The sequence below is a fragment of the Dysidea avara genome, chromosome 3 (assembly GCF_963678975.1).
Source record: "Dysidea avara chromosome 3, odDysAvar1.4, whole genome shotgun sequence".
In the NCBI taxonomy this organism is placed as follows: domain Eukaryota; kingdom Metazoa; phylum Porifera; class Demospongiae; order Dictyoceratida; family Dysideidae; genus Dysidea; species Dysidea avara.
Window position 1 is genome coordinate 32,038,737 of NC_089274.1, and position 14,032 is coordinate 32,052,768.

Sequence of the window (14,032 nt, forward strand, 5' to 3'; positions counted from 1 at the left end):
GCCTAACAGATAGTATGATTTTTACAAAAAGTTTTCTCCGAAAATTATAAGCACATGTGCTTAACAATCCAACTTTACGGTATGTATATGTAGATTCCAAGAACATGACATTACCTTGGTGGTAGCTTAGGAGTGTTTGACATTTCTAGCAAGGTTAGGAGAAATGTATCAAGATTCTGACCTCTCTACAGTGTAGATGAAGTATATAAAAAAACAATGGCTTCCAGTGTGTACATGTATATAACAAGCAGTCAGTTTGTAATGGATAGGCCACCTTCCTTATCAAATATACAGTAGGAAAAATGAAACTTTTCATAGCAGGTAGAAGGCATATTTAAATATAACTGTTTGCGTAGTTCCATGCTCCTGGGTTGGAAGATCTGATGTGCCTTACTGAATACTTACCTCTGTCTTTAAAGACTTTTTAATCATCTTTCCTGCAAGTGCATAAAAATAAATGTAAGTACACAAATCATATTGTACCAAGTGGCATACAGGGTTGAAACCGGGTTGGGCTACTGGGCCATCAGGTCACATTTCGTCCAGGTCATCTGACCCCGATCGGATCATATGTGAAATGGATGAATTAATGTGACAATGTGAAAAGTGTATTAAGACATCATACCAGTTTCTTTCATGAACCACGCCCACTTATTAGCATTAAAACATTTTTCTTAGTGGAATTTTCTACTGACTGACTGACTTACATCAATGATGCCTTTCCAACATGCGTAACTATAACAGCTAAGGATATGGGTTTGATTTTCACCGTTAGATGTTGCTTCAGTACAACAAGTACCCCAACACATCATTTACTTACCTTTGTCCTCCCTTTTCTATTTGCTGATAGCACAAGGTGTCAATGTGCAGTAGCAGACCAATGACCAATGGCTAAAAATCATTTACTGTATGAGTCAAAGTAAGCAGATTGATGTAAACTTCACTTTTCCTTCACAGTGTTGGTTAGGCATAACCAACCCCATAAACGTCTTCAAAGTAACCCTAAAACCATCTAAAAAATTTCTATGAAATTTGTTTGAAATTTCTGCTGCCTAACTGATGCTGACTATGGAAAATACTATGGACTTGATTTCTACACTGTTCAATGTTGCTTTGACCTAAGACATGCCTTTTCGACAACTGCAACAGCTATAAGGCAAGCATCGTGGGATTACCTTTGTCCTCCTTTGTGTCCCACTTCTTTCTCCACTATTGCATACATGTAGGTGTTGATTGGCGGTAACACGTCATGGCTTAAATATTTTTAATTTCCATAGATTGATTGCACAGGCACATCTTGTACTGTCTTTGTTTGTAATGCTGTATAGCGGGTGGAACATAGCTGAAAACAAAATGGAATGACCACTTTTGCATTTCAGTATTATTGATATTTGAGGTGTGTGTACAATTATTTTATAGTGGGTCTGGCACCATTATTTCCTTTGATGCAGTATGTGATCTATGAATCATGTTATTACAAAAAGTATAAAAAACAAGAGTAGGATAAAAAGCAATGAAACAAGGGAGGTAATCTACAGACTAGATCTGCAGTTATGCTAGCAGACATTTAATCCCTACTTTAATCATTACTATATTACTGACAGGTTGTATATGACTGAAGTAGGAATTAAATGTCAACTAGTATAGCTGTAGGTGTCGATGACCTCCCTTGTTTCATTGTCTTTTATTTCTACACGTAATTTTTTTCCCCTTACACTTGTAGATAATATGCTTATGGTCAAATATAAATGCCCGGTTTATATAGGAATCTAGTAGTTAAGTATTAAAATTAATCTATTATTAGCTACTTTTATATCACAGATGCAGTGGCGTATCTAGACTTTCTCTATTGGTAGGGCACAGCTAGGGCACTGTATATGCTGCCAAAGGCAGCATCATCTAGGGGAGTTGGGGGCATGCTCCCCCCAGAAAATTTTTGAATTTCAACAGCTGCAAAGTGGCATGGCCATTTCAGCTACAAAAATCATGCTTTTAGATTTTCATGAAGTAGTTTATATATTAAACCTGTTCTGATTGTACAGTAATACTAACAAGACAACACTATACACCTACATATGACATGTCCTTATTAAAATTATCACCAACAACAGGTGGTTTAACCATGCTCAATTGGTGGGCATTAATTAGAATCATTATGGTATTGGCTTCATGACAACTCAATACTAATAATTTGATGAGTAATGAATAAGTTGGTTGTTTCTTCATATAAAAGTCACGAAATATATAGGGATATTATATTTATAAATACACATGTCACTAACATGTCAGCTGTCACTACAAGGGGGTGTCACTCCAATAGGTACTGTACTACAACCTGCGACCGCGGTCAAAACTGCGACTGTGGTCAAAACTGTGACTGTGGTCAAAACTGCGACTGCGGTCAAAACTAAAAGCCAATGAACAAGGCCGATTTTTTACAAAGAACAATTTTCAAGCTGTTTTCCCAGCATGGTCAAAGCTTCACGAGAAGTAGTGTACAAAAATATAGCGGAAATAAATGGAATCAGGTCAATGGTGAAGACAAATTTTGGTGAAAGTCAATGGTCAAAATCAAAAATGGATTTTGACCAGCTTTGACCGCGGTCGCAGATCGTAGTACAGTGTCTATTGGAGTGACACCCCTTTGTCACTATAGTGTCACTACTGTCTCAGCTGACACTAGTGTCACCACTGTCTCCACAATAAGTTTCACTTGATAGATAATGCAATGACCCATGAAAAGCTGGTGATTGTATGTGGGTTTCATAGTCTTCAGTTTGGTAGGGCATTCGCCAATTAAGCAGGGGCTATGCCCTACAAAGCCCTACTGTAGACACGCCACTGCCCAGATGTACCCTCAAATCTATCCCAGAGACGCTTTAAGCACCACCTAACATTATTGCCCTTAATTGCATAGTTTTATTTGGTATTTCACGTGACCCTCAAAAGTTGCAATACAAAATAAGCACACATAAGACCAGGGTAGGCTCAAAATTCAGATCACTCTTCATGTAAGCTTTAAGGTGATATATACTTTTGTTTAGCAAAAGCGCTAAGGGTTTTGGGCGAAAATACCAAACCATTGTTTTGCATGTATAACCTCATCAGGCTGATTGATTGTCTTGATATTTTATGTGACCGTCTCAGTGAAAACCCATCTAGTTCGCACAAGCATGCATTTTGAGAAAAATGAAGTTCAAAAAATTGGTGAAATTAAGCGTGTTATAAAGAAAATTTTACGCAAGGTTTAATCGAGCCATTACTCAGGAAAGGAAGTGTTAAATTGATTAAACCTATACACCTTCTTATTCGCCTACTCATGGAGAGCTTGAAAATCTTTGTTTTATTTCTGTAGCCCCAATGGTTTGCATGTCACATGCGCTTGTTTACGATGTGGTAGACGTAAACAAAATCGCTGCCATTTTTTCAACAAAATTTCCTTCATACGCCTGCACAAGTGACTGCAGGGCTAAAACTATACCTTAGTTGATCTGCCAATCCATGGTGAACAGTTTAAGCCAAATTCCAACTTTGTAGACTAATCCAAACAGAAGTTATGGCTATGAACGTAAGTGCCTGTAGAATAGTCACTGTACAAATCGATTTCCTTGTTCTTCCTACTGTCTAGTGCTGTAATTCCAAAACTATTCACTGAAATTTTGCTGAACCATTCCTTGGGCAATGCAGATAATGCTGAGAAAATAAAAAAAATCGGAGGTTGTGCAAATTAGATGGGCTTTCGCTGAGATGGTCACCTAACTGACTTTTCGTATAATTTATTTTGGCGGCACTTAAAGTGTGTCCAACCTCCTCTGAATCATTTCAAAGGTACAGTATGAAAAAAATAGAGTACAGTTTTAAAATGTATAGTAAACTTCCTACCTGCTATGTTTCCCACACTATCAGTAGAAAATAACACTTCTGATGAGCCCATTAAAAATGCGGCAAACATCTCATTGTTTTGAATCTTTTTCATCCTTAGTAACTCCTGAATTGAAATACATATGTAGTATCACCAATATATATACAGTACATGTGCTAGTTGTGGATGTAATTGATATTTTGCTGTTTTTGTAATCCTCATAGGACTTATGTAATTTGCAAATGGTGTACATACATTCATACAAATGAGTGTTTTTAAAGTAATTATCTTTTACACTATGTAAGATACGCACATTTAGATACTGCTCAAATTCTGTCTTGCGTTGATCCAAGTACTGAGCATCATAGACTCGAAATGTCTTCTTTGGAGGTACTGTGACTTCTAAATCACCTAAAACAATAAAATTAATACATACGTATGTATGTATGTATGTATGTATGTATGTATGTATGTATGTATGTATGTATGTATGTACTGTATGTATGTATGTATGTATGTATGTAACACTTTCACACCTCAGATAAACGGAGCTGCCCGGGCTATATCTGGACAGTGATTATATAGATGTTAAGGCCAAAATCAATTGAGGGGATCAATATTCACATGATTAGTATACATGACTTGGATTTTGCCATGAAAACCACTCAGATGGAGAGCATTTCGTTATCCTCACTATTCTATGAGTTGAAAAACATTGGGCTAAGGTGAGAATTACTGTAGTACTATAGCTCATTTCCACAAGCTTCTGAATACGGACCACATCCCCATCATGAAGTAACCACTCTACAAGCAAGTTTACCTATCTAGGCCTTCAGTAAATTCTGTAATTATTCCATAAACGATTCAACAGCACTGATTAAAACATTAAACTCGTATAACCAAATTTCTTCATGATATCTCTAGGATTTGTCCAACCAAATGTAACCAGAAAACACACTAGCTGCTGACCAATAATCAAAATTTTTAGGTATGCAGATATAATATATCCAGTCGTTGCACTCGTATTGGCTTGGGTGATTGATTGCCCTGTGCAGGCTATCAGCCTGATATGGATGGGAAGTGTTACATATTAGCTGTAACACAGGGCATTCGTGCTTTGCCTGAAATGTATACCCTCCACCCTCGGGCATATATTTCAGGTAAAGCTCTCATGCCAATGTTACAACTATTACTTGTAGTATGTGGCATGCATGTACTCACTTAACGTCATAAAATTCTGTACTGTTTAAAATGATGTACAGTATTCTAATCTGCTATTCTTTATGTACTGCGGTACTTGACAATGTATGTTGTGTTACAGATACGCAAGACATACATGTGTAAGCTACTCTCAACAATGATTGCTCCTAATTACATGTGCAGATAAACAAGTTGGCTATGCACAGAAAACAAGAAATACATATGCATACAGGTACATGTGATTCTTACTATAAAACTGTTTGAGCTTAGTGTCCAGTGCTAGAAATTCTTTATAACGTCTGTAACATTAATGAATAAAATCAAGAGTCCACAATAAGAGGAAAGTGTCTAATTTCAGTTACTCCATCAAAAATGAGCCCGGGCATATCTATGTATATTTGCATAATTTTTAATACTGTTAAATATTTCATATCAATACGCATGAATCCGAGACAACTGGTACCGCCTACCAGCTGCATGGACTGGGAGTCATGCGAATGAATTTTGTTCGATTATGGATTCAGTTAAGTGACAATGACGTCCATGAGTTGGTACTGATGGAGGATAATGCTCGTAGAAGACCTTTACCGCCATGTTGGCTGTTTGGCGAATGTTTTGACGAGAGCAACAATTACCACGGGGTGGTCTCGTAGAAGTCTACTGAGGAAACGGAACCCCTGTCACGCTGCCAGTCAGTGATTGCAGCTGAAGAGCAGTTGGAGATGCACATCGATACTACCATCAGTGAATCTCTCCTTGAAGACATTGAGTGTGATACAGCATCATCCAGTAGGACACACGACAGTTGCTGCATGTGAGATAACGCTTCGACCAAACACACATGTTGAAGACTTTGAGGAACAAGCCATGGGAGACAGTTATGCTTCATGTGAGCTAATGAATCAGCCAGCAAGTTCAACTATGCCGCTAGAAAAACAGCAGTATCTGCAGAACCTGTTGACAATGTCTCTAGCCATTTTCCTGAACTTGCTTTCATTTTAGCATTTGATGGATGGGACAAAAGTGTCCCAATTTTGAAAATCTTCCAAAAGAGTCTTTTTAGCCATCCTCCACATGGAATTACTTCCTGTGTCCAGATTACAGTGCAATACAAGAGCTACAGCATCTATGTTTTGATGAGGTTATGGAAAGAAGGGCAGCTGGAATCTATTGATGATGTGTTTGAGTTGTGTAGTATTTTAGGCAACAAGTTGAAGCATAAGTTTCGTCCTGGGATTGATTTTGATTACTACGAGAGAGAATACTATCAGGCAATTCGGTTTCATATCAAAAGTGTACGTCAGAGCAGCTACCCTTGTTCACGAGTTGATTCTGTGAATTGTAAACTCTTGTTTGTTCCAGCAGCAAATGCAACTGTTGTGGAGAAGGAAGCAAATGAAGTGAAATGTTCAGCCTGTAAAGGTTTGATTCATTATTTAAACTTGCAAAAGAGGAGAACCCTTTCAGAAAGTCCTGGCAGGAAAATCAAGCGACAACAGCCACTGAAATTAATCTATAATGATCTCACAAACACAAAACAGGTATCTGCTTGCACAATAACATATTAATCTCTTCATGTTCCCTCTCTTAGTGACTTTGTTCATCTGTTGATTTAACATAGATATATAGCTGTGGTTGCTCTATTTTATGTGACAGCTGTTAGAACATTACAGTTATAATTCATTTTGTATGTTTGTATAAATGCAAACAATCATGTTCAATACAAATATTTTGTGTGCTTATTTAATACATGGCAAGAGCAAGTGCTTGGTGAGCTCTACTGGTACGTGAACCAGACCCCTCCACCAAATGATGCCCCTGAAGTATCTGAGATTTTGGCTTACTTGAAAGCTTGCAATTTGATGTTTGAACAAGGATTTTTGTCACACGATCATATCAGAAGTATGGACTGTGATACAATGAAGAACATCAATAAGGGTTTCAAGTACTTTTCAGGGTGGTTAAGCTCAACATTGGATAAAGGTATGGACACACACACATACACACACACACAAACTAGAATTGTTGTCACTCATTTTGCAGACCCGAAGTATCCACATACTGCATCAACACAGAAATCATTTCTGACATGACAAAAGTGAGTATAATTGACATTTTATATTGTTTAATTTTTACGTTTTCAGCATGGGGTCTCCTACATATTAATGTGTATGGCTTTAAAGCTTTCTGTCAGTGGTTCCTGAAGACTTACCCGACATATTTTGTGTCACCTCTACAATTGTCTGGGCCAGCAGTGGAAAGTCTGTTTAGTCAATATAAATTTACAGCAGGGAGAAAACTTGATTCTATACATTATACAACTGCTCGAGCTACACACCTCGTCAAGCAGTGTGCTGCTTCCCATCACAGTGGTACAGGCTACAGGGACGAGAAGTTGAATTTTATTGAGACTCCTTTGCAGAGGAAAAGCTACCAACATCATAAACATTAGGCCACAAAGTTCAATATAATTATGTACACATACATGATTCTAATTCAATTAACAAATACATTGAAATTCTGTTTAGTCAAACCAAGACTATCATTAAAGAAGTCCAGGGTGGCATTTTATCTATTTGTTTACAGCTTTATTTCTAATTTAGCATGATGTGCTAAAAGTGTAGTTCGCAAATTGACATCGACTGTTGATGCTAGCCCTTTTTAGTTGCAAATTGTTGTTTCATCGCAGACAAAAATTCCTGTAATCGTGTGTTGCACACTTTTCTAACAAATGTATTAAATACATTGTCAATAGCATCTTTACTGTAGGTTGTGATGTCAGATGGTAACTTAAGGGCTAATATCTCTCGGAACATCTCACATAATTGTGTTTCACCACGTAGTATCGTCTCGTGTGCAACCTGTAGGGGAGCAAATAGTTTAGAGAGACATACATAGAGAATACTCTAACCTTTATCAGTTATCATCCCCCTCTTGTTGAAATCCATCAATACTGACAACTTCCTTTAATGATGCATCGATGTCTCATAGAAAAGGCAGAAAAGCTGGATCAGGAAAATACATATATCCATGATCACGGTATGTAAGGTAATCAGGAATCACGGTTTTGTCCTTCAAATTCATGGCCTGTATTATTGAAATTTCCTGGGACACAAGGTCTCTCTGTTCATCTTTGCATGTTCTAATGTGCTTGTACTGGGGTGCAACATATCTGATATTGCACTGCCACCAAAGTGGTAGTACACGTCGTCGCCATCCTCTTCACAGTTGTCGGTAGTGGTGCTACTTTGAGAATTTGTGATTAAGTCGAGTAAAAAGTGGTATATAGCAGAAGAAACTGTGATCATAATTGGATTAGTTTCAGGAACTGGAATACCACCATCTTCACAGAACTTCAATCATGTAAGCCTTGTCTCACTAAGTTCGTGACAGCTGCTTTCCTCCAAATTGATATCACACAAAGAATATTTGCTGCTTAAAATGAAAGCACTACAGTGTTCATGCCATTTTAACTGAAAATTTAAGAATGGTTCTGGGCCTTTTTGACATTTCTCATATAGACTGGAGAAGTAATGACGATGTCTAGCAATTATTTCTGCAAGAGGCTGCTCATTATCACAGAGTGCGTTAGATATATCTTTCGAATAAACTGCTCATTCAATTTCATGCATACTTCCTTTCTCAGCATCAACACGTCAACAGAATCCAATAAAGAAAGCAAATCATCTCTTTTTTTCTTGTTTAATTTAGTCTTTCGTCTTTTTGCTGCAGGTTCAGTTGAACTAGATGCTTCAGTCACGGCCAGCTGGTCGGCCTGTTTTGAATCCTGCTTCGTCTTGACTGCGTGTTTCTTAGAGGGATTTGTCTTCTGAACGACTTTGGGTGCCGTTACAGCACGACAAGTCCTTGTTTCCACAATTCTTTGTGTAATTCTTCGTGGACGATAGATTGAAGTTGGTGTCGTCGGTTGATTTACTTCAGACGAGCTTGACGCCATTTCCAACTTCCACACCATGTGACTCATAAAACAATTAACGTTACGCCCTGATTTGATGTGTGCGCTAACAGAATATGAAACCCTGTGTAGTACGTTTAGCACTAATAATCACATCTTTAGTTGAAGCCATGTAGACTTGCTGTACTTACTGGGCTCATTTTTGATGGAGTATACTGAAGTTAGACACCCTCCTCTTATTATGGACTCTTGATAAAATGTATAGTTTAATAAACAAAAATACAACACTACAATGCTATTAAAAAAGTTCTTTTACAATCTTGTGCTGCTGCAACAATACGTACATACTCTATTATAATAGGTTACTACTATTTTGTAATGCACTGCTATGCACTATTAAGGAAACGCTTTTCAAATAAACCACTTTGAATAACATATTTACACACAGAAGTGTCTTCTCAACTGTTTTATATAGCACTTCTTATAAATTCTCTCAACAAAGCCTCAGGCTGCTCTTCATTTTCATTGCGTATATAAGGACATATCCTCTTTCAAGTCAAAAAGATATGCTTCTCCTGGTAGCCTACGGTGTTGGTTATGGTGTTATTCAGCTGATTAGCACATGAAAAAAGCCTAATGGGAAGGTTGCTCACAAAGTTTTCAGAGTCGCTATACCCATATTTGAAACCGGTGAAAAAAAGCAAAGTTGCACACACATTTTTTTACAATAACAATTTCAGTGAACAAGATACGTACCCACAGCCAGTGATCATGCATCTGGTTTAAAAACCAGGCTTGATACATTGTAAATTCAACAAGGTGTTGTATCAAATGCATTACAATCTCTACATCTAGCAAGTGCACGTTCCTGAGTTCATACTTAGTTTACATGTACAATATGATTCACACATACCTTTCAATTATAAAACTTCTGTTTTCTGAAAATATACAGCTAGTTAAACCACACACACATCTGTGTTTGTATACACACCACCATCTTTTCCGTTGCAGTCTGTCTTAATCTTGTACAGTGTTGAAGGAATAATTCCTCCCTCAATACCAGTTCGTTGGGCACCAATCACACTAATATGTTGAGGAACAAATCCTGCTGTCTCACTGTCTGTAGCAGCAAAATCTAAAGCCTATTATTAAATCAAACATATTTGTATCTACAGTATATTGCAGTATTCAACATACAGTATAGTTATGATCATGCACTAAATTAAGCATCATTCTATACATGTTTTGCATCTACACATATGCACAAGTTAATCATACAAGACCCCAATACTGTAGGTTGAGGGTCTCAAATAGTCACAGTGTTTACTGCCGACCACAATGTAGTTTTGATCAGATCAGACTACACGAACCAATGAAGGATTGAAGTTTGTCACTTAATTGCTATGGAACGGTGTATCCCAGTATGAGGGTGCTATCACCCAAGTCTCAGAAAGCTGAGAACAAGGGTGATATAATATAGCCCAGGGTATGAAAGTAATACTATAAGTACAAGTACTGTAGTTTGTCTGATATACATATACACATGAGTTTCTCAAGTGGCACATATTGGTTATACTTTGCTTGACACGCACGCTCATCCTCGGGTCTGTGGCAAATGTGGGAAACTGCAAGCATGCTTTGTGAGTGTTTTAACATTGGGTCATATACCACTTTCACACCTTACTTCAAAAAGGTGTATATATAGCATCGCAATCAGTGCTCAGGAATGCATAGAGGACTTGCACGCGTGAAGCAACGATTGCTAGGTGGACATGATTCGGGACAACTTTCTATAGCGAATATTGGGTCAGAACGAAGGTAACGAAATTTATTCACTAAGCGCTGAGTATAGTGGCACTGGGAAGCAGGGCTGGTTTCAAAATAAAATTTCTTATCATCAGCTTTGTGAAATAGATGGCTAATTAAATTTCGATACATTACTCACCAATTCTAACTTCTTCGCTGTTTTTAACGAGCTGGGTGGTATTTACAACACAACTTAATACTGATTCACTTTATTACAGCCTGTAGCAAATACTGAGAAAGCGCTTTTCAGCCACAACACTGTCCCGACACAGCTACGGTTGTTTAGCAATTATGATGTTTTATGTCAAGCTACAAGTCCTCTATTAATGATGACCACGTTACAAGTATTACTTATATCAAGTACAGTATCTTACCTAGTAAGCTACTAGTCTAACATGGCTATCTTCTACCATATGCTAATTGACAACCCACATACTGGGATGATAAGTTTGTTAACCACATTGTACCACTTGGTTACCAGCCAGCGTGATATATGTATTTTGAACATCACACGCATGGGGATACAACAGTAACTACATTTATAATCCAATCTGTAGCAATAATTACACTTGTATCAAACAGTACAGTAGTACAGTTGATGGGCACCAATCAAAATGCAGCCATTAAAAGTTATCCTAGAAATATCATATGTGACAAATATCACCTTAATGGAATGGTGTAATGTATTTCACAAGCTGGACTCACATACAGGAGCTGGAAACAGCTCCTTAATCTCTTGCAGGCAGGCAGGCAGGCAGGCAGGCAGGCAGGCAGGCAGGCAGGCAGGCAGGCAGGCAGGCAGGCAGGCAGGCAGGCAGGCAGGCAGGCAGGCAGGCAGGCAGGCAGGCAGGCAGGCAGGCAGGCAGGCAGGCAGGCAGGCAGGCAGGCAGGCAGGCAGGCAGGCAGGCAGGCAGGCAGGCAGGCAGGCAGGCAGGCAGGCAGGCAGGCAGGCAGGCAGGCAGGCAGGCAGGCAGGCAGGCAGGCAGGCAGGCAGGCAGGCAGGCAGGCAGGCAGGCAGGCAGGCAGGCAAGCTTCTTAATCTCTTAATCTCTTTCATAACCCAGGCATCATTAATCTCTTGTAATGCTGGACATGACATTATCAAGCTATAACTGCTGGTACTGTCGTTTCTTACAGTAAGTCACGAAGGTTGCGGATGCTAAATTAGTAGAATATTTAGAAAAAAATGCATGACAGTAGTTGAACTATAGCTTTGTAGGGCAGCATAACCATTCCTACACAGTTTAGCCATAATTTACGGTGAATGCACAACTGCTGATTGATATAAATTTACTGATTTGATAGTAGGTGGGTGGAGTGAGACTATGTGGCTATGACACTTTGAATATAGTACTTACTGGCCCATTACTGAATTAAACACTAGTGCTATACTGGAGCAACAAAGGAATGAACCTACGCTACAACAATAGCCTCTATCACTGCTAGTACACGAATACGTGCATTTCCTAAATATTAGTGCACATGTGACCGTCATGACTTATGAGGAAGAGCAGTACCAGCAGTTGTAGCTCAAAAATGGTGTGCCCAGCACTAGAATGCTTGGATTGTTGTTAAGAAGCTGTTTCCAGCTCAGTCCGTGAGTCCAGTCCGTGAGTCCAGTCCGTGAGTCCAGTCCATGAGTCCAGTCCGTGAGTCCAGTCTGTGAAATACATCAGGCCTTAATGGAAGTCTTAACATCGTATCCAGTGGTAAACGACTGGTTATTGAATTAAAAAAAAAAGAAACCAAAACCTGATTTTTGGTCTGTCAACCTGCCTGACCACAGTCACAAAACTAGTGGTTTGCTTGCCTGCCTGCCAGACCAAGGCTAGCAGAGGCCAAATGAAGCAGTACACGGCCACAATAACAAACTTACTGATGCTATGTGCCTTTTCTGGCTCTGACGAGAGGATGCCTTCTGCGCTTTGCCTTTCCTTTTTATCCTCAATTACATGGTCATCTTCTTTATGCAAGGAAACCATACTGAGGTATAAATTTTCTGCATTGACACTTTCCATAGAGGAGCATATTTAGATGCTACAAAATTATCTGAAGTATTTAAGCCACTGTAGGCAGAGTAGATACATGTAACTTCACTTATAAAGTGATCACATTACCTGATCATGCTTCTAAACAATCAGAACATGCCAATGTACCATTAACGGTCAGAGCACACAGTGACCATGCCCCTTAATGATCTAGCAGCAGGTTTGCTGTGACATGGAAAACCACACCTTTTAATCTATAGTGTAGCTCACTCAAGACAATCAGAGAGATTGAGATATTCTTATAAAGCTGCACGTGTATAACATAACTATGCTATAACAAAACAGAGTACAATATTTAAATTGAAGCAGGGTTCCAGTGACAAAAAGTAGTGAAACAAGATGATGGTAGCTATCACAACATAGATTTGTGGGAAAGTTCCTACTTTGTCATTGAATAGATGGCCAACGTAGGGATTTTCCCACAGAGCTACTGTATGTTACAATAGCTACCATCATTACTTCACTACTTTATAACTGGAATCCTACTTCATTTTAAAATTAATAATATTTATTTGCAATGTACAGTACTACTCTTGTTTTAACAAAACACAGTGCAGTTTGTATTTGAGTTTAAACCCTCACTACACATTAATAGTAGAGTGGCATAGCACCAAAAAATGGGCATTTCGTGCAATTTGTGATACAATTATGAAACTTTCCACACAAATTGTGCTCCTCGTCACATATGTTTTTTGATATAGAGCCATCACAGATTCGACCTTTGGTGACCTTTAGAGCCATTTTTTTCACTGAAAATTAATCATTTTTGTCTTTATCTCCCTGAGGCATTATTTTACACTTTTAAAACATGGTATCAGATTAAAGGTGCTGATCTAAGAACTACATTGACTTTTGTTTGAAGTTTGTATCTCATTCCACTTCAAAGTTATGATCATTTTTGGGTCATTCCATGTCAAATCAACAAGGAATTTAGGGTCACCTCTCGGATTTTGACGAAACTTGGTGTGTTTGTAGTACCTATGGTGCTTATCACTCATGCAAATTTTTAGCTCCATACATTCCATAGTTTCTGATTTATGACCACAAATATTTTGAATATTTTATGAAAATTTGGTCCATCTCTAGTTACAAAATCAACTGCAACTTTGTACTGTGTAAATATTTTTAAACACACTTTTCAGTGATGGAAGACTGTTGATTGACTTTTCCAGTGATCCCTAAATTATGGGATATCTACTT

The 14,032-nt window shown here is 38.3% G+C and overlaps 1 protein-coding gene across 4 annotated transcripts in view; it reads right to left on the bottom strand.

Moving 5' to 3' along the window:
- LOC136250719 (sorting nexin-14-like) overlaps nt 1-14,032 on the bottom strand; it is an 80,724-nt gene that overhangs the window by 24,514 nt on the left and 42,178 nt on the right. For all 4 annotated transcript variants that reach the window (XR_010698679.1, XR_010698680.1, XM_066042947.1 and 1 more), the window contains exons 22-28: nt 9,970-10,120; nt 9,892-9,916; nt 5,312-5,361; nt 4,176-4,273; nt 3,883-3,988; nt 406-437; nt 115-185 (exon numbers count right to left, since the gene is read on the bottom strand). Coding sequence is in view for 2 of the 4 variants with exons in the window: in XM_066042947.1 (XP_065899019.1) it covers nt 115-185; nt 406-437; nt 3,883-3,988; nt 4,176-4,273; nt 5,312-5,361; nt 9,892-9,916; nt 9,970-10,120 (533 nt within the window). In the remaining 2 variants the exon portion in view is untranslated. The remainder of the gene's footprint in view (nt 1-114; nt 186-405; nt 438-3,882; nt 3,989-4,175; nt 4,274-5,311; nt 5,362-9,891; nt 9,917-9,969; nt 10,121-14,032) is intronic.